The sequence below is a fragment of the Lissotriton vulgaris genome, chromosome 9 (assembly GCF_964263255.1).
Source record: "Lissotriton vulgaris chromosome 9, aLisVul1.2, whole genome shotgun sequence".
NCBI lineage: Eukaryota > Metazoa > Chordata > Amphibia > Caudata > Salamandridae > Lissotriton > Lissotriton vulgaris.
The window spans coordinates 899,421,317-899,446,570 of record NC_141697.1 but is presented as its reverse complement, the minus strand read 5'-3'; the positions used below and the strand labels follow the sequence as shown (position 1 = coordinate 899,446,570).

The 25,254-nt window shown below is 44.8% G+C and overlaps 1 protein-coding gene across 2 annotated transcripts in view; it reads right to left on the bottom strand.

Annotated features, from left to right (window-relative positions):
- LOC147692464 (RAS guanyl-releasing protein 4-like) overlaps positions 1–25,254 on the bottom strand; it is a 516,206-nt gene that overhangs the window by 126,752 nt on the left and 364,200 nt on the right. For both annotated transcript variants that reach the window (XM_086938673.1, XM_086938674.1), the window contains one exon: positions 7,909–8,018. In XM_086938673.1, coding sequence (XP_086794799.1) covers positions 7,909–8,018 — 110 coding nt within the window. The remainder of the gene's footprint in view (positions 1–7,908; positions 8,019–25,254) is intronic.

Here is a 25,254-nt window from a genome sequence, read left to right as displayed (position 1 = left end):
CCTTCCGGGATTTTTAGCAGCTCCATTGGTTGTACGTCATCCAGGGGCCGGTACAGATCCTCTCTGCTGATTGGCTGGCATAGCAGTGACGCTGCAGGGGGGCGGGTCTCTGCCTCGGAGCCGGCCCCGTAAAAGGTACAGTCCTCTCCTTGTGGGTCGTGCTTTTCCCACCAGCTGGCTGAGTACGTCTCCCACGAGTCCTGAGTCGATGAAAGAGAGGTAGGACGTGAGTTAGGGTTCCACCAGTCCGAAACTGGGTCAATGTGTACTTCCCTCCCGACCTCCCTGCTACAAAGAGGTAGACTTGAGCCACCCCTGCCTTCATAACACAGCTGCTCCTGCTAGCTGTCTGAAACCAGTCATGGCGACATCCAGAGCACAGTCTATTAATTCAGAGGCCGACGACTGACCTTCTAGGAGCAGAGCTTGAACCTCCTCCTTCGTGTCGTCCGGAAGCTCAGACAGATACGGAGCAATGTCTGCCCATAGTTGCCTATTGTATCTTCCCAGCAGCACCATAGAATTTACCACCATTACCGTCATTGCCGACGTGGTTGAGAATCGTTTTCCGATGTTATCCAGCTTCCTGCCCTCCTTATCTGGCGGGGCTGTTACCGGTGAAGATGGATTTCTGGAATTTTTCTGCGCTGCCTGTGTAACTACAGAGTCTTGTTTGGGGTGTCCTGTAAAGCAGGCTGGGGCCGATGCTGGGGCCTTATATTTCTTGTCTAATCTTGAAACCGCCGTAGAAACTGAGGCTGGTGTTTGCATCAATTGTAGTCCCTCTTTCCAGATGTATTCAATGATGGGAATAGATTTGGTTGTCTTCCGAAGTGGCTCTTTAAAATCGTAAAGGAAACAATCTGTTTCCTGAGACTCCATCGTTATGTGGAACCTCTTGGCCGCTCTTTCCATTATACTGTGGAATCCTCCTATGTCCGCTGGTGCTGAACCTGATGTTGTTGGCTTCGGGGACGCTGGAGAAGAGATTATATAATCATCTCCGTCACCATGATCGGAAAGGACTTCTTGGATTTCCCCTTCCTCATGAGGCTCTTCCTCATCTTCAGATGATGGTGGGTCCTGAACTTGTTCCCTTTCCTGATGAAGCACTAAAGGTGGCGGTTTGGCCCATGGAGACGCAGTTGCCCTCGCCGCTGGAGGAACCTGCCTATCCGCTGGAGCCGAGGACTCAGGAAAGCGTTGCTTATAGTCCTCTATTAAGAACCTTAAATCAGACACAATAGAGGCTGGTAAACATACCATGGGTGTAATCTGAGTCTGAACCTGTGCCTGAACATTAAGCTCCTGGGTAATTTCAACGTCATTGTCCTCTTCATCTGTACTTTGGCATTTGACCATCAGATGAGACGGACTGGTAGCCTGCGTGCTATCCTCCTCATCTGACTCCTCATCTTGTAGGAGACGAGCCGGTGGCAATCTGTGCACCCTACTTGGGGATGTCAATTCAGGCGTAAATTCCATTGAAGGAGTCGTGGACGATAGGATTCTAGACGATTGATCGTCTACGGAGCGAGTGTCCCGTGTCTGTCTCATCGACGGTGGAATTGTCGGAGGCTGTTTCCATTGTGGCGTCGACGATGTCTTCGTCGACGGTGCCGCTGACGACGGTATGCCCGCCGTTGATTTCGTTGTCGATGTTGACGTCGACGATGACTTTGCCGACGACACTCTCGTCGACGATGGCACTGTGGAAGGTATTTTTCTCGTCGTCGATTCTTTCGTCGACTGCACACTCGTCAACGACGAGTATAGGCGTCGACGGTGCTGTTCTCGTCACCGACACTGACGACGATGCTGTCGTCGACGATGACTATTTTTTGATGACAATGATGGACGACAAAGGCTTACCCGCCGTTGATGAAGGCGTAGTTGTCGTCGATGACGAAAACGCCGAAGATACTGACGTCGACGATACTGTCGTCGTCGACGTCGAGACATAGACGTGAGAGACAGTCTTCCTTTGCGCAGATGAGGGCGCCAACGATGAAGTCGTCGACGACGGTGCAGGCTTTTTGAAGGTGTGAACCTCCTTTTCTCAGACGCTGAAGACTTTACCTCTAAAGACTTTTTTGCGGTCTTCTTTGAAGGAGCGTCAGTAGGGCTAGGGGAAGCCACCCTTGGCCTTTTTAAAGACAGCTGTGAGGAGACCGAAGAGTACTCATCCTCCTCCGAAGACTCCAGATTGTCCCTGGTCTTGAGCCTGTTCAGCCAGAGCAAAAGACGTCCTTCTATGTCTTTCAGTGTTTTTGTAGAAAAAGTTCTACAAATTTTGCAGTCTTTGGCTGAATGGTCCGGATACAGGCAATACAAGCATGTCTTGTGCTGATCTTCCACATGTAACCTCTTATTTCCACAAGAAGTACAATCTCTGAAGAGACCCCTCTTCTTCTGAACATCAGCCATAATCAGTTGTGAAGAAAATAATCCAAATCTGTGAAGAAATAAACTGTAGTAAGGAAACCTGAGGAGAACTCAGGTGGAGACTCCCTTAGCACAACGTGCGGTAGAAAATCTGAGAGACTGAGGCTCCTGACAGGAAGGTTCTAGAGGGAGGTGTTATCTGATTGGCTCTCTTCTAGAGTTTGGTCCTTTTTACAAAAGGACATAGATAGGCTACTAAGGTGGGACCCTTAGGCCTACTTCTCTATATGTATGTTTATAGGACATTACTTTTCTATGTACCGGAGACTCTCGTCTCGACGACGGGGAATGATTCAGGCATGTGAATCTATGAAAGACACCCATAATACTGGATAATAGTGGGTGCTTATGTTGGTGTTTTTAGAAAAAGAAAAAGTGGAAAAATGTGTCAACTAAACCTTAAAAAATCATTAAAGCAGTGGGAACCTGACGCTACGGATCGGGTAAAAGGTACAGGACAAGTTGCTGGGATATCAGAGATGCACATTTAGAGCCTTGTCTGCATTCATTCCATTGGGAATTTTGGAATCTAGAAGGATTATATATCTAGATTTCAATCTTCAAAGTGACAGCTGTCCATTCCCTCCCATGATGTTTTTGATTTTTGCAAGTGTGGCACGTGTTAATGTGTCTCACCACTGGATATGCTGGGTCATCATGGGTGATGGCCCTTAGATGTTGCAATATCCGTACTTGTGCTGGATATATTGTGCTACCAACGTACCGTTTGCCACACGTGCATTGGAGTACATAAACAGCAAAGTCTGTTTTGCATGAGTAGTTTCCTCTAACTTCAAATGGTGTTTGTCTCAGCGGTAAAGGGACGGTACTGGTGTTAATGCCATGTTTACACGCTTTCCATTTAGAGCACTTGTGGAACCCTATTTGGGGTTTTGCTTTCCTGAACGTTATCTGTGGTGTCTTACTGCACGTTGGGCCCAGGATATGATCGCTGCGGACTATGTATGTTTAATTGTTTCTTATATTACAATTTTTAAATATATACATATTTCTAACTATGTTTTTATTAATTATATTTATTATTTAATTTATTTTATATTATTTTAAGACATTCAAATAAAAGATATTTTGAACAACAATATTTTGGTTTCAATATTTTTGTACTTACCTTTGTAGAGATAGGATGTCAATATTCTTGACATCGATAATTTGTACACAAAATTTGTGTACCTCGATATTCCTCTTGTCGATATTCTGTCAGTGATAACCAATTCACCCCGCCCCAATCCAATCCACCCCACATCAATCCAATCCACCCCAATCAAGCCAATTCCAATGTACCCACTCCAATCATCCCACCTCAATCCAATCCACCCCACTCAATCCAATCCACCTCACTCCAATACAATCTACCCCAATGCAATCCAATCTACTTCCCACCAGTCCACCCCACCCCAATATACCCACGTCAATTCACCCTACTCCATTCCACCCCACTCTATTTCTCCTTACTCCAGTCCACCCCACTTCACTCCACCCACCTCAATCCACCCACTCCAATATAATTTGCCACATCCAGTCCATCCCAATCCACTGCAGTCCAATCCACCTCACTTTATCCCAATTCAATTCACCCCACCCTAGTTCAGTCCACCCCACTCAATCCAATCCATCTTGCCCCCACACCCCGATTCACCCCACTGGAACCAGCCCCACCCCCTCCAGCACAGTCCAGTCCAATCTATCTTGCACCTCTCCACTCTAATTCACCCCACTCAAAGCCACTCTACTCTAATCCAGTCCATCCCACCACAACCCAATACACCCCAAATCAATCTATTCCACCCCACTCAAATTCACCCCAATTCAATCCATCTCACCCCTTTTCAATCCACCTCATACCAATCCAATCCACCCACCCAGTACGCCCTCTCCTATCCATCCCGCTCCACTCAATCTAAACCACTCCAATCCAATTCACCCCACTACCTCAATGCACTCCAACCCACTCTCCCTTTTCCACCCCACCCCACTCCACTCCACTCTACGCCACTCCCCTCTACAACACTGCACTCTACAACACTCTTTGCCACTGAACCACTGAACTCTACTGAACTCTACTACACTCTGCACCCCCTACTCCACTCTATGACAACAAATCCAGTCTACAACAGTCTACCCCGCCCCCCCCCACACTCTATTCTAGGACACTTCACGCCACAAACCTTTAGCCATACTGAACAGCAGCCACACTTTTATAGAACATTGCAAAAACTCGTTGCCAAAGGCAATACCTCTTGTATAGGCAAGACCTATTGGCTTTGCCAATGCTTGTTTTTCCTCCAGCTGAAAACAGTTTTGTAGTTAATTGTAGCCAATTAAGTATTTCCTCATCAAAGAAAGAGCTGCGAAAACGGACGTTTGCTTGTCAGCTGTTCCTGTTCCTCTCCTAGACTTCTGATTCCTTTAAAGTGGCCACTGCTAACACCATTCCTGCCTTCAAGATGCCAGAGGCCAAGCCATTGTCACTTAGGTACAGGGTTATTAAGAACCTTTGGAGCAGGGCTGGCAGGCTAACTATTTCATAACAGCTTGATCTCAGGCAGGAAAAGTACACTTTTAAAACTTTACTTTTCCACTAGTTCTAAAAAAATCTACTGTCATCATTAAATCAGATTTTTAAAACGAAGGGGGAAATAACCTGATTACAGCACAATTATTTTATTTCTTACATTAACAAACATGAAAGATCTTAAAGGAATATATATGCCTGAAATACGAAAACTGCATGAGTGCCAGCAAAATAAAGTCTTGGGGGCTTATTTACATGAGCATTGTGCCTCAGATGTGTCACTTTTATTGACAAACTGTCAGCGCAATGAGCTTTCCAATATGTACAAGGCCATATAAAGTCACCCTGCACTTTTCATGGCCTTGTAAATATGTTTCCCTTTCACACTTAACTCTACGGGAAAGGGGAGTTCAATGGGTGTTGCTGAGGGTGTTCCCATGCAATATTCATGGAACTTGACGCATTCCCAGATTTACATTTTGTAAAACTGGGAATGCGTCAGAATGCCATGCCTCCCCAGGGAAGGCATAAGGAGGTACAGCGAGGAGAAATACTTTTATTTCTCCTCATTTGTTTCTCCTTCTATGCATGCTATATTTTGCAACACCCATAAACAAGCATTGGCATAGCCAATAGGTCTCGACTTTGGGACCTTAGAAGAGCTTAGTTATTCAGCACAATATCCTTGGTGCAACAACATCAACTGATGCATGGCGAAACACTTATAAGTTTCCAAATGCGAGACCTATTGGCTATGCCAGTAAGAATTAGCCTCCCCTGAAATTTATATTAGCCGCCCCCCACCCCCTCGGAATTGGACACTAGTTGCGCCTCTGCCCCTTTGCCATTTTACCCTCTCTGCCACATCCTTCCAGAAACCTTCCCTCTTAATCCCAGGCTATGGCTCATATCCCGATGTCCCAGGGATACAATGGGAACTACAATGAGTCCCGATGCCACTTAACAGCTACAGTTGCCAAGGATACTCCCTGACCCCAGTGTTATAGCCGATTAGGGTGGTTACCAATACCTTCAAATTCAACCATGGCTTGCAGTACCCACTCTCCTACCAATAGTTTCAGTACCAGTTCCCCATCTGTCTATTGCCCAAAATACCTTTAGTGGCGCTTGTAGAAGCCGGTGCAATCCTGGGATTTGCTCACTCAGGGCAGCGCTCAGCAACAGGTTGTGCACCTGTGGCCGCGCGGCTCCGGGAAATTGGGGCAGACAAATGGGCCTAGGTCATTGAGGTACTGAAGCCGGCAGGGGGCTGTCATGGGGGCTAGGGGCTACCGGGGTTGGGACTCAGGAGAGTGGCACGCGCAGGGCTAACTACAGTATTTCAGTTACTACTACTACTGCTGTGGGCAGCTCTATAAGGGATTACATTTACTGCTCCTGTGTGTACAAGAGGAAAGGAATCTGCCACCCTTATTAGCATGCGAATTGGACGAGCACGAGTCTCTGCCAAACTCTGGAGATTCAACTATAGTTGTAGTCTGAACATGGAGATCTTTGTATTGTCTTCAGCCTCTGTTGCCAACCGGACGGCTCTCCTGGAAGTAAGGAGGGCGTAGGAGTTCTGAAAAGGAAGTAAAGCCCAACTGTAGGAGGAGGGAGTGTTGGAGGAGGGGCGTATAGTTTTGAGGAGAATGTGCAGTTAGCAACTGGGTAAACAATAGGGGAAGGGAGTACAGCTTTGTAGCCATATTGGGATTATTGTCACCTATTAGTGCAAGTGAAGGAGTTGTTGAAATTTAGGTTAAGACTTGCCGTGTCCTGTGCCTGCTATTTTGAACATAGCGATGGCCACTCCATGCCCCTCTTACTGAGTTGATGGCGGTGATCACACTGTTCTGAAGAAATACAAATGACGATCCTGTTTTTATCTCTCGACCCTCTCCCGGAGCGTGACGACCTCTGGTCTACAAAATTACGAGGACGTTGGAATTGCTTCTCTCCCAGACTCATCTCAAGTATTTCATGTGCCCCATCCACACGCCCTTTTTCCATGCAAGGGACAAATCAGAATGGATGAAATACAAAGCTGGGCCGGTGTGCCACATTCAACCCCAACAAAAGCCAGACATTCAAGCTCTCATCAGAATGTAATAAGAAGAGCAAGACAGTGATAAGATTGAAACAGAGATCAGGTTTGCCATTTAAAGTAAATAAAACAAGAGCTGAAAGACAAGTGTGGCACGTGGCAGCAAAAGTTAAAGCGGCGCGCACTCTGGACTTTCGGGTACGTTTACGCGTTTCTAGGCAAACCCAAGGGGGTTTGAGTGGAGAGCAGCCAGAAATGCCACGGAAGGGAACAGGGGTGTGGTTTGCATTCTCAGTCGATCTACAGCGTTTACCTATGGGAGCGAGCAGCGGCGAGCGCAATAATTACAAAAAGATGGCGCCACTACTCGCTCCAGCAAGGTAAATGCCGTACATGCACGAGGGTTCATTGGAAACAGTGCAGTACATGCACGAGTTTCCAAAAAAAGTACGGCTTGATTCCAAAAGGTCACTCCAAAGCAGCGCTTGCCACCTGCGTAGGCGAGACCTAAAAAAGGAAAATGTCTTTAATGTTTTTGTGCATGAAACTATCATTTCCTGCACAAAAACAATCATCCCCGACGAGCAGGTACCCTTGCAAAATGACGCAAGTTTGCACACGCTGGTGTTAATATGTGCTGGCGCAGGGGAGAAGGACAGGAATGCACCGTATCTTGTAGAAAGGGCGCATTCCTGCCCTTTTATTTTGACGCACGACAGCGCAGCAACTACACTGCTGTGTGTCAAAATATTGTAAATGAGGCCTATGGGCTACAGGGAAGGAAGTGTGGTGTTGGTCATGTGAGCAAAAGAGTCGCAGAGCTTCAAATATTCATGAATATTTTTCACTGTTTCTAAATCACAAGAGATCTTTCAGTGCTCACCGGTCCTTTTCCAGTCCAAGCAAGAAGAAAGGGAGGCTGACCACAATCTTTTCGAAGTCCTCCTGACAGATGTAGCCGTTCTGTTCAGGGTCATAATTCTTGAACACAGCCTATGGAAACGAAACGAAACGAAGGGAAAACAATTAGGTTTTTTGTCTTTAATTTTCCTCACTTTTTCTCAGCGTGCGTGACACATGTAATTTCATTAGGCCAGCATTTAGCAATACCAAAGAGGCAGATTTTGCAGCAGAAAGAAATGGCATTTTACTACCTGTTGACATTCAGTCAAGTGAGTGATATTCCAATGATAGCTTGCATCCCCAAAAATCATTGATTTAAAGAGGACACGCACATATGCACAAAGACAATTAGGGGATCAGCTTGCCAATAAAGGTTGGTACTGAAAAGTATAAAATATGGGGGTATTTATGAGTAGCCATACATCGTAGTCACACATTTTATGCCCTGCCAATGAAGGTTAATTATCATACCATTTATTTCACTTGTTAGCTGTGAGAGGAATGAGTGTACTTGCAGCAATGCTATGAGTGAGCCAAGAAGATAATATTACAGTTGCAGAGTACTCCATAAAAGGATTGTATTTCCCAAGCAACACTATAGTGTATTAAACCAAATACAAAGGAGGAGATTCTATATTAGACCTGGGTTTAAGCCGTGGAATTTCACTCTGTTGAATCACACGGAGTTACATAAAAACCCAGTGAGATTCCACTAAGTTCCGCCAATGGGCGGAAATTGCACATCGCGCTGCTTGTGCTCACATTTTAGTGCTGGTAATGTGTTCCACACAGAAAATCAGCACGAATGACACGTGCTATCTTTGATTTGATTCTGTTGTCGCTTGAACAGAAAATCTACTGGGTAAGCGGCCCTGTGACTATGATGCTCAGGACCACCCACTTTCGTAAAATCTCCCCTGAAGTCCTCCTAGCGACTGGAAATCGCTAGGGGATGCCAAATCTAGTTCGCGCTCGTCAACTCGTTTTCTGAAGCCTCACATTGTTGCCGTTGCCATTGCCACAAGGCAATTGCTGGATTTTGGCCGGCATACCGCATTACCAGAGTAACGCAAAGTCAGCAAAATGTTCCAATTCCTCTCGCGGAATTAAAATTGATCCCAGGCCTATTCTATATATGCCACATACTATAAACTAAGGGCCTCATCTATAAGGCCCTTAGCGGCACTTTTGCTTTGCCCGAGTGTCACTTTTTTTATGCTCTGGTGGCGTAATGTGCCTTTACCTGGCTTTTCAGGGCCTTGTAAATATGTGCCCCTTTTAAGCAGAACACTGCGTGAAAGGGGCATTCCATGGGTGTGGCTGTGTTTCTTCCCACACAACATCAATAAAATCTGAAGCATTCCCAGATTTATGAGAAATTGTACACCTGTGAATGCGTCAGATTCTAATGCGTTAGGGAGGTGAAACTCTCGTAACTGAAACTCTAAATTGGCTGAAGTCTCGATAGCCTAGGAATAAAATTTGCAGTATCAAGCTGAAATCACTTCTGCTTTTAAGATATTGCTGTAGAATCATCTGTTCTATGTTCCTCACTTTTAGTCTAGCACCTAGATATGAGATTAGTTGTACCATGTGCTATATAAATAGCATCACTTCAGACATGATATCTAGGTGTTCCTAAGTTTACAAATAAAGAGATCAAATCATAATGAAGGAACGTGATTTTCCAGAATTACACATTTTATTCAAGTGTGCAAATCAGAACTTGAATGAAGCATAGGCACTTCTATACCACACAATGGAGGAAATAATGGGGTTGGGGCAGGCACCCCATGGCTCACATCTTGCACCCCTGCCTGGCACCCATCATGGCCAATGTAATTAACTTAATTTTACAGCTGAAATGACAGCATTTAATTTGCAGAAGCATTATTCACTCAAATGAAACTGGTTGACCCATTTTTTTCCAATGAATCGTTTGCATTTCAATGTAAAATGCTTCACACCTAAACCATTCACCCCCTCTAGCACCAAAAATGCATCTGCCACTGATACCAGATCTCATTTGAAGACCAACATTTTATACATAATATAACTGAATAGCTTTTTTTATAATGCAATTAATAAGGGTTTGCCAGTGCTTAATTTTAGGGGGGCTTTACGGTGCTCAGCACCGGCACCTAATCCTTGGCACTGGTGCTTAAGGTACACTTAGCACTTAGCACACTTATTTATAAAGCACATGATTTTCCTCAGACTCACAGCTCTAGCCATAAGGACAAGTCCTCCCCAGGTTAATAAGTGCCAGGGCTCTAGTCAGGAGGCAGTTTGTACAAAGACATTTGTACTGTTAGCGCTGCCTCCTGAGGAGAGCCCCAGCACTTTTTATTTTACAAATTAACAACTGGGTTTTCCTCAAATTTGACATCGGTACATGCGCTGCGAGAGCAAAGGCACTACAAAAATCACTTCCGGGTTCACAGTGGAGGAGTCAACACAAGTCGTCCTTGAAACGAGACCGCAGCAGGCCTCGTATACTCCCGGGGACCCGACGAGGCATCTAACTTTACCAAAAAGGTACTAACAAAGACCTTACCAAGATTAAGATTAATATATCTTAACCTTTCACATTGTTTCCTGAGAAGATAAAAACTTTTCAGGAGCACACCTTCTTTTAAGACATTCACAAATCCTTTTTTTCACTGCACACTGGTCCTGAAGAAAGCCCACCTGACACACCAGTGCAAACAAGGGCTGAAACATGTCGACCATTTTTTAGTACACCAGTTCATTTTAGTGCGTAAGAGTCCGAATCACTCCTAAAACGCACAACAGATATTTTTACCTAACTCGAATCCAGATCTATTAAAATCCGATTCTGGCTGTACGAGTTTTTTTTACAGTTATTACCCTTTCAATTACATCACTGATCACTACTGCTTTTAACCAGGGGCAATCCTCCGGGTGGAGGCTGCACAATCACAAACCCGATGTTGATGCAGATACGTGTTTAATAGGTGGAGAACCAAGATATACCGCCCCTTTGATCCAATAGACACGTTTTTGAGGGTTTTTAAATTGGGACACGTCAGAATATTGCGTACCCAGGTTATGCAGGACAAGTAATCCTTCCCCATTTGAGTTTTTGACTACTAAAATGAGAACAAATGTTTTTAATTTAAAGAGTCCTAATTTAACTTCTCTCTGCAATAAAATAAAAATGTAGAAGTTGATATCAAGCCCCCATCTTTCACAAATAACTGGAAAATGGTTCTTAACTAGGTCTAGGCCCACATCTCAATAAATGCAATATATTTAAGACCATATTTACTGGTTGGCCACAGTCGTCGATTCAAGAGATGATGCCTAGTTCATCAGGTACTAAAAGCACAGAAACCATTCTTTCTGGGAAACCAGATAGGCTATAATGCAACACAAATCCTTAAATCAGCATCTCCTCAAAAGCCTCTCACGACCAACCTGCCCACCCAGTATTGAAGAATGCAAAATTAAGAAGTGTGTAGGAGACTGACAAAGATTAACCTGTTCCTTATCAGATTATTTCCTCAAGGAAGAAGATGACTTTGCTCTCTTAGCGTTCTTTTTGTGTTTTTTATGGTAATGTCTTTTAGAAGATCCTTCTCTTTTAGGTGAATTCTCTGTGGGGAAAAGAGAGTGCTTAAGCATCTCCTTGAGGGACTAGCCAAAAACATCTAAGTATACCCCATCCTATGTCTTTCAGGTGCATGAAGGACCAGAATCTTAGGCTGTGGCAGAGCACTCTAATCTGACAAACCACGTGGTATTATCACGTGAATCTAAAAGAGACATCTTCTTGCATCTGAAACCAGGCCTGAAGCCTTGGCAGAGTCATTTTATCAGGTAAATGTATTATGTATATGGGTGTGAAGGATTTTACGGTGTCATTGTTTTATTTACTGAAGTGCCCTAATGCCCATGGATTGCATTGAAGATATCCCACATGACACACCAATAGCACAGACACTTCCCCTCACATGGAACACCTTCTCAGAGAAACCTTCATAACATTGACCACTTACATACCAAGCATTGGCATAGCCAATAGGTCTCGCCTTTGGGACCTTATAAGTGTTTAGTTATCCAGCACAATATCCTTGGTGCCACAACATCACGTGTAGCATGGCTAAAAACTTATAGGGTCCCAAAGAAGAGACCTATTGACTTTCTCAATGCTTGTTATCCTCTTGTGAGCTTCTTCAAGGTTATCAGAAAGCTTTATATACCGAGATGTTCGGACTAACACCACGTGGAACAGTTCAGGTCAATTCTCTTCCAAATAATGTCACACTATCCTCTAGGGACACCTGCTAATATATTCCGTCTTGGTATCAGCGAAGATACAAACCTTGATTTCACAAACTTGAAACAATATCCTTCGACAGCCATCTAAAGCTAGCCAGCAGTCACACATTTTATGCCCTGCCAATGAAGGTTAATTATCATACCATTATGGCTGAGATACCCGCCACCCCCTCTCAACACAATCCCCAAGGATGGGAAACCGGAAACAGTTCTGAACTTTTGGAAGACGGGAGGGAGTGACCCTCCCGGCCGTATTTATTAAAATATGAAACAAAATTAAAACATTAAAATAACAGTTTCATATTATGTACAATTTCATTACCACATTGCGATGTTTTGGCTAACCTTAACATATTCTCTAATACAAAGGTTCTCCTAGCCGAACTAACATCCTACAAAACATTTAACTTGACATTTTGAAATTGTACATCCTAACGTTTAAGGGCCAACGGCAAGGTCGTAACCGGTGTCAAGATCCCTAAACCAGAAATATCCCCCTCACTTGTGAGGGGCGACCGCACAGAGGTGTACCTCGAGTGCAACTACCAATTTCCCTTGACTTGACGGGGGCCCCAATAAACTCGACGCCACTTAAAGGTCGTCCGAGGACTCGTGTGAGGTATCTAGAAGGTAGCGTAGACCCCCCCCCAAACCCCACACAACTTACCACATCTGCCGTCGCAGATGACCTGGCCCCGGGAAATTCTCCAGGAGGGGGCTGTAGCCCCTCCTACCCAGGAAGGGGCCTTGACCGCCTTTCCTTTCCTTTCGGCGGCCCATTCTTAGAAGGGACCGCCTACCCCGTTGAGGGGCCAATGGCCACCTCCCTCGAGCGCTCCCATCCGTAATGGGTGACGCCCACTCATAGGGATCTTCCAATTAGTGCTCACCGATCATGACCTTACCGCCCGACCAAAATAAATACGACAGTTCTAAACTAAATGACTAATTTACTAAAAGACAGTAAAAACAACAACTTCATTAATAACATGCTACTGATCAACACTAGAGAAGGATAACTTTATTTGCAAAACATACCACAAATTGACCATTCTTTATTGCATATTCAAAGTCATCACGATAATAATCCGAACCTGTAAACAAAATTAGAGTTATCACATCAAACTTTATTCAAAAACCACTTGCTGTCCTCAGGGGCTGGTGGGTGGGTCAAAAATGGCTCTTCGTTCCGTCTCGAGCTCACGTGCAGCGAGGTGGTGCAGCTTCAGAGCACAGGAACAAGAGGATGCTTCCTTGGCTTGTTGCTCCTTTTATCCGTCTTCAGGGCGGGCGTAAACCCGCCCTGGCCTGCCCCGAGGGCGTGGCCGGCCGCGTCAGTGTCTAGGCCAGCCCACTCCAGGGCGGGAAAAAGGCGCGCCCCGGCTACGCCACTTCGGGCATACCAGCCGAGACTCGCCTCCCGCCCAAGATGGCTTCCCGGGGGGATCGTGGTACTCCACCATACGTTCGGGGGGACCGAATGGTCGCCCCTTTCCATATGGCTGAGATACCCGCCACCCCCTCTCAACACAATCCCCAAGGATGGGAAACCGGAAACAGTTCTGAACTTTTGGAAGACGGGAGGGAGTGACCCTCCCGGCCGTATTTATTAAAATATGAAACAAAATTAAAACATTAAAATAACAGTTTCATATTATGTACAATTTCATTACCACATTGCGATGTTTTGGCTAACCTTAACATATTCTCTAATACAAAGGTTCCCCTAGCCGAACTAACATCCTACAAAACATTTAACTTGACATTTTGAAATTGTACATCCTAACGTTTAAGGGCCAACGGCAAGGTCGTAACCGGTGTCAAGATCCCTAAACCAGAAATATCCCCCTCACTTGTGAGGGGCGACCGCACAGAGGTGTACCTCGAGTGCAACTACCAATTTCCCTTGACTTGACGGGGGCCCCAATAAACTCGACGCCACTTAAAGGTCGTCCGAGGACTCGTGTGAGGTATCTAGAAGGTAGCGTAGACCCCCCCCCCAAACCCCACACAACTTACCACATCTGCCGTCGCAGATGACCTGGCCCCGGGAAATTCTCCAGGAGGGGGCTGTAGCCCCTCCTACCCAGGAAGGGGCCTTGACCGCCTTTCCTTTCCTTTCGGCGGCCCATCCTTAGAAGGGACCGCCTACCCCGTTGAGGGGCCAATGGCCACCTCCCTCAAGCGCTCCCATCCGTAATGGGTGACGCCCACTCATAGGGATCTTCCAATTAGTGCTCACCGATCATGACCTTACCGCCACAGGCCGGATAGTTGACCGGCTATCCGGACCCCCCAGGCACCCTCAACATACCAGAATCCTCCATTTTGGACCAGGACACAGAATCATAACAATCCCAAGTTAAGTTTTTATCATGCTCTTTCGCTTTTCTGAAAACATTATCGTAACAAAACCAATGGTTGCCCTCGTGAGATACTGAATACCCCATGATCCGTGACTGATAAATCGGCAATTCGGGCAGCAGTTCGGGCCTACGTTCACCCAAGATAGATGTAAAAACCCCCCATGCTTTGCCCCAATTACCAATATTTTCATTTACCTTAAAGGCGGCCATCTTTGCGCGCCAAACACTCGTATGCATGAGCTCCTTTTGGCCCTTAACATGCTCCATCTCATAATGATCGGTAAGCAACGAGAAGATGTTTATATACTCCCCTGCCCATATCTTCTCTTTGATAGCCAGAGGGACATGTTGACCCAACTTTTCCATTCGAGAGGGTGCCGACTCATCCCTCGCAATCGGCAATGGCCGCTTACCTGAACCGGAAGCTGTATCTGCGACTGGACCTGACCCAGGTGGTTTTTCTACTGCCGCAGCCGGCGATGGTGCCTTCGTCGCTTCCCTTGTTTCCCGCAGCTGCTTCATCAACACCTGCGCGTCGTCAGCCGTGGCGCCCTTGCTACCTTTACCCAACCACGCTGCTAATTGTGCCGCCAGCTCGGGCGGCATATCGTCCCCGGACACGGGGGTGACCACCACGGGAATCGGATTCCCTTCCTCCGGCACAGGGGTGGGTGCCTCGAGTGGCGTACAGGGAACTGGGACGTCTCCCCCAGCTGCTCCCCTTCTGGGCCTCTTGCCTTTTCCTCCTGGAGCTGCTCCTGCCAGAGGACGTTTCGGCCCCCCTTCCTCGTCTTTCTCCGCCATTCGCTTCTTTAGGTCGGTCACCTCTTTCATGAGAACACGCAGCATCTGGTCGGTAGTCATTCGCTTTCCCGCCTTCTTAGGCATTCTCCGACAGAGTATCTGGAAAACAAACAAGAGAGATTACAACGCTCAAAAATGGCTCTTCGTTCCGTCTCGAGCTCACGTGCAGCGAGGTGGTGCAGCTTCAGAGCACAGGAACAAGAGGATGCTTCCTTGGCTTGTTGCTCCTTTTATCCGTCTTCAGGGCGGGCGTAAACCCGCCCTGGCCTGCCCCGAGGGCGTGGCCGGCCGCGTCAGTGTCTAGGCCAGCCCACTCCAGGGCGGGAAAAAGGCGCGCTCCGGCTACGCCACTTCGGGCATACCAGCCGAGACTCGCCTCCCGCCCAAGATGGCTTCCCGGGGGGATCGTGGTACTCCACCATACGTTCGGGGGGACCGAATGGTCGCCCCTTTCCATTATTTCACTTGTTAGCTGTGAGAGGAATGAGTGTACTTGCAGCAATGCTATGAGTGAGCCAAGAAGATAATATTACAGTTGTAGAGTACTCGAAAAAAGGAGTATATTTCCCAAGCAACACTGTATTAAACCGAATACAAAGGAGGAGATTCTACATTAGACCTGGGTTTAAGCCGTGGAATTGCACTCTGTTGAATCACACGGAGTTACATAAAAACCCAGTGAGATTCCGCTAAGTTCCGCCAATGGGCGGAAATTGCACATCGCGCTGCTTGTGCTCACATTTTAGTGCTGGTAATGTGTTCCACACAGAAAAACCAGCACGAATGGCACGTGCTATCTTTGAGTTGATTTTGTTGTCGCTTGAATAGAAAATCTACTCGGCAAGCGGCCCTGTGACTATGATGCTCAGGACCACCCACTTTCATAAAATCTCACATGAAGTCCTCCTAGTGACTGGGAATCGCTAGGGGATGCCAAATCTAGCTCGCACTCGTCAGCATGTTTTCTGAAGCCTCACATTGTTGCCATTGTCATTGCGTTGCTAGAAAAAGAAAACAACTCCGTCACAAGGCACTTGCTGTATTTTGGCCAGAATACCGCATTACCAGAGTAACGAAAAGTCACCAAAATGTTCCAATTCCTCTTGTGGAATTAAAATTTCTCCCAGGCCTATTCTACATACGACACATACTATAAACTAAGGGCCTCATTTATAAGGCCCTTAGCGGCACTTTTGCTCAACGTGTGTGTCACTTTTCTTACACTCTGGTGGCGTAATGTGCCTTTACCTGGCTTTTTATGGCCTTGTAAATATGTGCCCCTTTTACGCAGAACTCTGAGTGAAAGGGGCATTCCATGGGTGTTGCTGTGTGTTTTCCCACGCAACATCAATGGAATCTGAAGCATTCCCAGATTTATGAGAAATTGTACATCTGTGAATGCGTCAGATTCTAACGCATTAGGGAGGTGAAACTCTCGTAACTGAAACTCTAAATTGGCAGAAGTCTGGATAGCCTAGGAATAAAATTTGCAGTATCAAGCTGAAATCATTTCTGCTTTTAAGATATTGCTGTAGAATCATCTGTTCTATTTTCCTCACTTTTAGTCTAGCACCTAGATATGAGATTAGTTGTACCGTGTGGTATATAAATAGCATCACTTCAGACATGATATCTAGGTGTTCCTGAATTTACAAATAAAGAGATCAAATCATAATGAAGGAACGTGATTTTCCAGAATTACACATTTTATTCAAGTGTGCAAATCAGAACTTGAATGGAGCATAGGCACTTCTATACCACACAATGGAGGAAATAATGGGGTTGGGGCAGGCACCCCATGGCTCACATCTTGCACCCCTGCCTGGCACCCATCAAGGCCAATGTAATTAACTTAATTTTACAGCTGAAATGACAGCATTTTATTTGCAGAAGCATTATTCACTCAAATGAAACTGGTTGACCCATTTTTTGCCAATGAATCGTTTGCATTTCAATGTAAAATGCTTCACACCTAAACCTTTCACCCCTTCTGGCACCAAAAATGCATCTGCCACTGATACCAGATCTCATTTGCACACCAACATGTTATGCATAATATAATTGAATAGCTTTTTTATAATGCAATTAATAAGGTTTTGCTCAAATTTGACATAGGTACATGCGCTGCGTGAGCAAAGGCAATACTAAAATAAGAACACACGTTTTTAATTTAAAGATTCCTGATTTAACTTCTCTCTGCAATAAATAAAAATGTAGAAGTTAATATCAAGTCCCCATCTTTCACAAATAACTAGAAAATGGTTCTTAACTAGGACTAGGCCCACATCTCAATAAATGTAATACATTTAAGACCATATTTATTGATTAGCCACAGTCGTCAATTCAAGAGATGATGCCTAGTTCATCAGGTACTAAAAGCACAGAAACCATTCTTTCTGGGAAACCAGATAGGCTATAATGCAACACAAATCCTTAAATCAGCATCTCCTCAAAAGCCTCTCAGCACCAACCTGCCCACCCAGTATTGAAGAATTCAAAATTAAGAAGTGTGTAGGAGACTGACAAAGATTAACCTGTTCCTTATGAGACTATTTCCTCAAGGAAGAAGATGACTTTGCCCTCTTAGGGTTCTTTTTGTGTTTTTTATGGTAATGTCTTTTAGAAGATCCTTCTCTTTTAGGTGAATTATCTGTGGGGAAAAGAGTGCTTATGCATCTCCTTGAGGGACGAGCCAAAAACATCTAAGCTTTCCCCTCCCTATGTCTATTTAAGGTGCATGAAGGAACAAGAATCTTAGGCTGTGGCAGAGCACTCTGATCTGACAAACCACGTGGTATTATCACGTGAATCTAAAAGAGACATCTTCTTGCATCTGAAACAAGGCCTGAAGCCTTGGCAGTGTCATGTTACCATGTTTTTATCAGGGAAATGTATTATGTATATGGGTGTCAAGGATTTTGCGGTTTCATTGTTTTATTTACTGAAGTGCCCTAATGCCCATGGATTGCATTGAAGCTATCCCACATGACACACCAATAGCACAGACACTTCCCCTCACATGGAACACCTTCTCAGAGAAACCTCCATTACATTGACCCCTTATATACCAAGCATTGGCATAGCCAATAGGTCTCGCCTTTGGGACCTTGTAAGTGTTTAGTTATCCAGCACAATATCCTTGGTGCAACAACATCAAGTGTTGCATGGCTAAACACTTATAAGGTCCCAAAGAAGAGACCTATTGGCTTTTCCAATGCTTGTTATCCTCTTGTGAGCTTCTTCAAGGTTATCAGAAAGCTTTATATACCGAGATGTTCGGACTAACACCACGCGGAACAGTTCAGGTCAATTCTCTTCCAAATAATGTCACACTATCCTCTAGGGACACCTGCTAATATATTCTGTCTTGGTATCAGCGAAGATACAAACCTTGATTTCACAAACTTGAAACAATATCCTTCGACAGCCATCTAAAGCTAGCCAGCAGTCACACATTTTATGCCCTGCCAATGAAGGTTAATTATCATACCATTTATTTCACTTGTTAGCTGTGAGAGGAATGAGTGTACTTGCAGCAATGCTATGAGTGAGCCAAGAGGATAATATTATAATTGTAGAGTACTCGAAAAAAGGAGTATATTTCCCAAGCAACACTATAGTGTATTAAACCAAATACAAAGGAGGAGATTCTACATTAGACCTGGGTTTAAGCCGTGGAATTGCACTCTGTTGAATCACACGGAGTTACATAAAAACCCAGTGAGATTCCGCTAAGTTCCGCCAATGGGCGGAAATTGCACATCGCGCTGCTTGTGCTCACATTTTAGTGCTGGTAATGTGTTCCACACAGAAAAATCAGCACGAATGGCACGTGCTATCTTTGAGTGGATTTTGTTGTCGCTTGAATAGAAAATCTACTCAGTAAGCGGCCCTGTAACTATGATGCTCAGGACCACCCACTTTCGTAAAATCTCACATGAAGTCCTCCTAGCGACTGGAAATCGCTAGGGGATGCCAAATCTAGCTCGCACTCGTCAGCATGTTTTCTGAAGCCTCACATTGTTGCCGTTGTCATTGCGTTGCTAGAACAAGAAAACAACTCCGCCACAAGGCAATTGCTGGATTTTTGGCCGGGATACAGCATTACCAGAGTAATGTAAAGTCACCAAAATGTTCCAATTCCTCTCACAGAATTAAAATTTCTCCCAGGCCTATTCTACATACGACACATACTTTAAACTAAGGGCCTCATTTATAAGGCCCTTAGCTGCACTTTTGCTCTGCGTGAGTGTCACTTTTTTTACACTCTGGTGGCGTAATGTGCCTATGCATGGCTTTTCATGGCCTTGTAAATATGTGCCCCTTTTACGCAGAACTCTGAGTGAAAGGGGCATTCCATGGGTGTTGCTGTGTGTTTTCCCACACAACATCAATGGAATCTGAAGCATTCCCAGATTTATGAGAAATTGTACACCTGTGAATGCGTCAGATTCTAACGCGTTAGGGAGGTGAAACTCTCGTAACTGAAGCCCTAAATTGACTGAAGTCTCGATAGCCTAGGAATAAAATTTGCAGTATCAAGCTGAAATCATTTCTGCTTTTAAGATATTGCTGTAGAATCATCTATTCTATGGTCCTCACTTTTAGTGTAGCACCTAGATATGAGATTAGTTGTACCATGTGCTATATAAATAGCATCACTTCAGACATGATATCTAGGTGTTCCTAAGTTTACAAACAAAGAGATCAAATCATAATGAAGGAACGTGATTTTCCAGAATTACACATTTTATTCAAGTGTGCAAATCAGAACTTGAATGAAGCATAGGCACTTCTATACCACACAATGGAGGGAATAATGGGGTTGGGGCAGGCACCCCGTGGCTCACATCTTGCACTACTGCCTGGCACCCATCATGGCCAATGAAATTAACTTAATTTTACAGCTGAAATGACAGCATTTAATTTGCAGAAGCATTATTCACTCAAATGAAACTGGTTGACCTATTTTTTGCCAATGAATTGTTTGCATTTCAATGTAAAATGCTTCACACCTAAACCTTTCACCCCCTCTGGCACCAAAAATGCATCTGCCACTGATACCAGATCTCATTTGCACACCAACATTTTATGCATAATATAATTGAATCGCTTTTTTTATAATGCAATTAATAAGGTTTTGCTTAAATTTGACATAGGTACATGCGCTGCGTGAGCAAAGGCAATACTAAAATGAGAACACACGTTTTTAATTTAAAGATTCCTGATTTAACTTTTCTCTGCAATAAAATAAAAATGTAGAAGTTAATATCAAGCCCCCATCTTTCACAAATAACTGGAAAATGGTCCTTAACTAGGTCTAGGCCCACATCTGAATAAATGCAATACATTTAAGACCATATTTATTGGTTAGCCACAGTAGTCGATTCAAGAGATGGTGCCTAGTTCATCAGGTACTAAAAGCACAGAAACCATTCTTTCTGGGAAACCAGATAGGCTATAATGCAACACAAATCCTTAAATCAGCATCTCCTCAAAAGCCTCTCAACACCAACCTGCCCACCCAGTATTAAAGAATGCAAAATTAAGAAGTGTGTAGGACACTGACAAAGATTAACCTGTTCCTTATGAGACTATTTCCTCAAGGAAGAAAATGACTTTGCCCTCTTAGGGTTCTTTTTGTGTTTTTTATGGTAATGTCTTTTAGAAGATCCTTCTCTTTTAGGTGAATTCTCTGTGGGGAAAAGAGAGTGCTTATGCATCTCCTTGAGGGACGAGCCAAAAACATCTAAGCTTTCCCCTCCCTATGTCTATTTAAGGTGCATGAAGGAACAAGAATCTTAGGCTGTGGCAGAGCACTCTGATCTGACAAACCACGTGGTATTATCACGTGAATCTAAAAGAGACATCTTCTTGCATCTGAAACAAGGCCTGAAGCCTTGGCAGAGTCATTTTACCATGTTATCAGAGGTTATCAGAAAGCTTTAGACACAGAGAAGTTCCGATTAACACCACGTGGAACAGTTCAGCCCAATTCTCTTCCTAATAATGGCATACTATCCTCTAGGGACACCTGCTAATATATTCTGTTTTGGGATCAGCGAAGATACAAACCTTGATTTCACAAACTTGAAACAATATCCTTTGACAGCCATCTAAAGCTAGCCGATTCAGAAAAGGGGGTGGTGATGGACAGAGTATCTGAGTTAAACAGAACACTCATACCCAGTCAACAGATCAGGGCTTGATCCATCACCGTTATTTATCTCCCTGCACCATCCCAGCTCAGAACCTGGCTATATGCAAATTAGTCTGTCCCTGGCCCAGTGCATCATGGGAACAGGGCAGACCAAACTACCAAGCCAATTCTTATACTGGGAAGGAAACAAGGTTCCGGGGACCGGTTTCTGGCATTACAGCCGTCTTCGGCCCGGCTTGCTTGAATCCTGATGGTGCAATGAGCAAGGGACTCACATCTGAGTATACCCTTCCACGCTTATGGTGGAAAAAACGATTCAGAAAAGGGGGTGGTGATGGACAGAGTATCTGAGTTAAACAGAACACTCATACCCAGTCAACAGATCAGGGCTTGATCCATCACCGTTTTTTAGCTCACTGCACCATCCCAGCTCAGAACCTGGCTATATGCAAATTAGTCTGTCCCTGGCCCAGTGCATCATGGGAACAGGGCAGACCAAACTACCAAGCCAATTCTTATACTGGGAAGGAAACAAGCTTCCGGGGACCGGTTTCTGGCATTACAGCCGTCTTCGGCCCAGCTTGCTTGAATCCTGATGGTGCAATGAGCAAGGGACTCACATCTGAGTATACCCTTCCACGCTTATGGTGGACAAAACGATTCAGAAAAGGGGGTGGTGATGGACAGAGTATCTGAGTTAAACAGAACATTCATACCCAGTCAACAGATCAGGGCTTGATCCATCACCGTTTTTTAGCTCACTGCACCATCCCAGCTCAGAACCTGGCTATATGCAAATTAGTCTGTCCCTGGCCCAGTGCATCATGGGAACAGGGCAGACCAAACTACCAAGCCAATTCTTATACTGGGAAGGAAACAAGCTTCCGGGGACCGGTTTCTGGCATTACAGCCGTCTTCGGCCCGGCTTGCTTGAATCCTGATGGTGCAATGAGCAAGGGACTCACATCTGAGTATACACTTCCACGCTTTTGGTGGACAAAATGATTCAGAAAAGGGGGTGGTGATGGACAGAGTATCTGAGTTAAACAGAACACTCATACCCAGTCAACAGATCAGGGCTTGATCCATCACCGTTTTTAGCTCACTGCACCATCCCAGCTCAGAACCTGGCTATATGCAAATTAGTCTGTCCCTGGCCCAGTGCATCATGGGAACAGGGCAGACCAAACTACCAAGCCAATTCTTATACTGGGAAGGAAACAAGCTTCCGGGGACCGGTTTCTGGCATTACAGCCGTCTTCGGCCCGGCTTGCTTGAATCCTGATGGTGCAATGAGCAAGGGACCCCCTTTTCTGAATCATCTAAAGCTAGCCAGCAGGCACCGGAAACAGCCTACCCCACCACATAGCTCACAGGATTATTACTGTAGCATTTATAAAACATGTTAAACATTTCTCATCATGATCATTATTTAATAGCACATGTGTGTGATCATATCATTGCTATAACGACTACCAAAACACAAGCTTGGCTGCTTTAGCCTTAGCAAATGATGGATGTGCTTCCCAGTGTCCCCAGTGACCAATGGGAGATCTTAACATCTTACGGGGTTTCCCTACACTAGCTGTTTCATACAGTTTGGGCAGGGGGATAGGGGAGCCACGATCAATTTCTTGGAATTAAATACCTAGAGAGAAAACCTGGAAGACTACCTCCATTTTACCGTGTACTGACAGTCATGGCATCCTTTCAGATGTTGGCAAGTAGCAAAACCTTTAATCTCTAGCACATAAGAGTATGTTAGAATTGTCATTTTGCATTTAAACATGTGTATGTATATCAACGGGCTGCTCCCATCGTGCACCGCAAAATACTATAATGTACTCACTTTATTCTAGGCGTTTGTTATTAGTTATTCTTTGCAGGTAACCATTTAATATATAGATTGAAAACTACTATTCTAGCAAGTGCAACTCTAACCATCGGAAAAAATAAACTTAGGCTGGAAGTTTTTTCTTATAATTAATCTCTGTACAATTTTATTTTATGCAAATACCTAGATAGGACACAAATAAACGTCAAGAAAAGCAATATCCAAGTAAACTGCGTTTTTGACCAATATTGCCAAGATGTGGGGAGACCTCTTCTCATGAATGTCCCAAACACATGATCTGAACCGATCATAGTCTGCATTGATAAGACTTTGTTTAAAGATTAATCCGAGATAATAGGAAGGTTATTAATTTGAGTTGTTGGTAATCACATCAACTAGACCCAAACATCAAGCTCATACCACATTTTGGTGAAACACAGACTTCAGAAGGGTGGAGAGAAGTTGCAGAACCATCTTTATTCTGGACAATTAAAACAGTCAAGAGGCAATATTCTTCATCCACGTAAGTGGCTGTGGTCCAGGCAAAACCTTAGTCCATCAGTAACAATGCAGAAAAAACGACCATTTACTAGTTTTACTCACAAGGGACGGCTGATGAACAAATATAGCTTTGAGCAGCACAATCCATATGAGCATATCAAAAATATGAATTAACACAAGTACAATCAGTGTACATGCACTGTTGATCTGGATAACAAATCGTTGTCTCCAGCTCTAGCAGATGTTGAGAAAAATCAATCAGAAAAGAACAAAGTAGATAATTCACAGATTCATGCTACAGATGTGACAACTGATGACTAGTTGGGCAGGTTATGCTTCAATATGGCAGCTCTCACAGTACACCTCCGTTCAGTGTTCTACGGGTTGATGTTTAACCCCTCCCATGCTCGTGACGGAACGGTTCCGCAACGAGCCTCGGGTGGGCTGTGCTGGAGACGGAACGGTTCCGTCACGGCCCTCGCGCCGCGCCTGCGTGGCGCGAATTTCGCGGCTGCACTAACGTTCTGAAGCGCTGGCGGGGCCGTGACGGAACCATTCCGTCACAAGCACAGCTCACCCGCGTGCCGTGACGGAGCGGTTCTGTCTCGAGCACGGGACCGCCGCGCGGCCCCCCCACCCTCTTAGCACTGCGGCGGAATAGCCGCCGCAGTGAAGGGGTTAATAACGTTTAATACATTTGTGAAAAACTACTCAACAAAATCCTACTTTATGGGAGTAAATTATTTGTACAATTAACATTTTTGTAGGAATTTCGGCCTGAAAGAAAAAAAAATTGTGTGGGGTGGGGGGGAGGCTTTCATTCACATATGAACTTCTGCAAAGATTACAAATTATATAACTTTTTTGTAGTTGCACAGTTTGTGATCTATGCTTAAATTCGCCTTCCCTGGGTGCTGCCCAACCAGAGTAAGTGGAATCTTTACACAATCAATGTTGTGCCACCACTTGGCTGAAACCTGGTCCCACTCACACTTTGCCTTTTACTAATGTACTTCTATAGCACAGCATAAATGGAAGATGTTTTGGAAGAAAACGTAACCAATCTTATTATCCTTTTGCTGTCAGTCATCAATGCCGGAATCTGCTTAGAAAAAACCCTATTCCTTCTCACTCATGATGCTGTGCTTTACCACTGACTGCCTCTGCTTCTGAGCTGGAACCAGTGACCAGCACCCACAGACAATGTTCTGCATGAAGACCCCGACCATGCATGCCTTTGCAACGCAGTCTCTACCACGAATGCGAAGTTACCATGCGTTCCTTTACCGTGAAAATCATTACAACGACTTGCCATATGGGGCGCTGGACTTTGGAATAGTACAACTTACTTGCTAG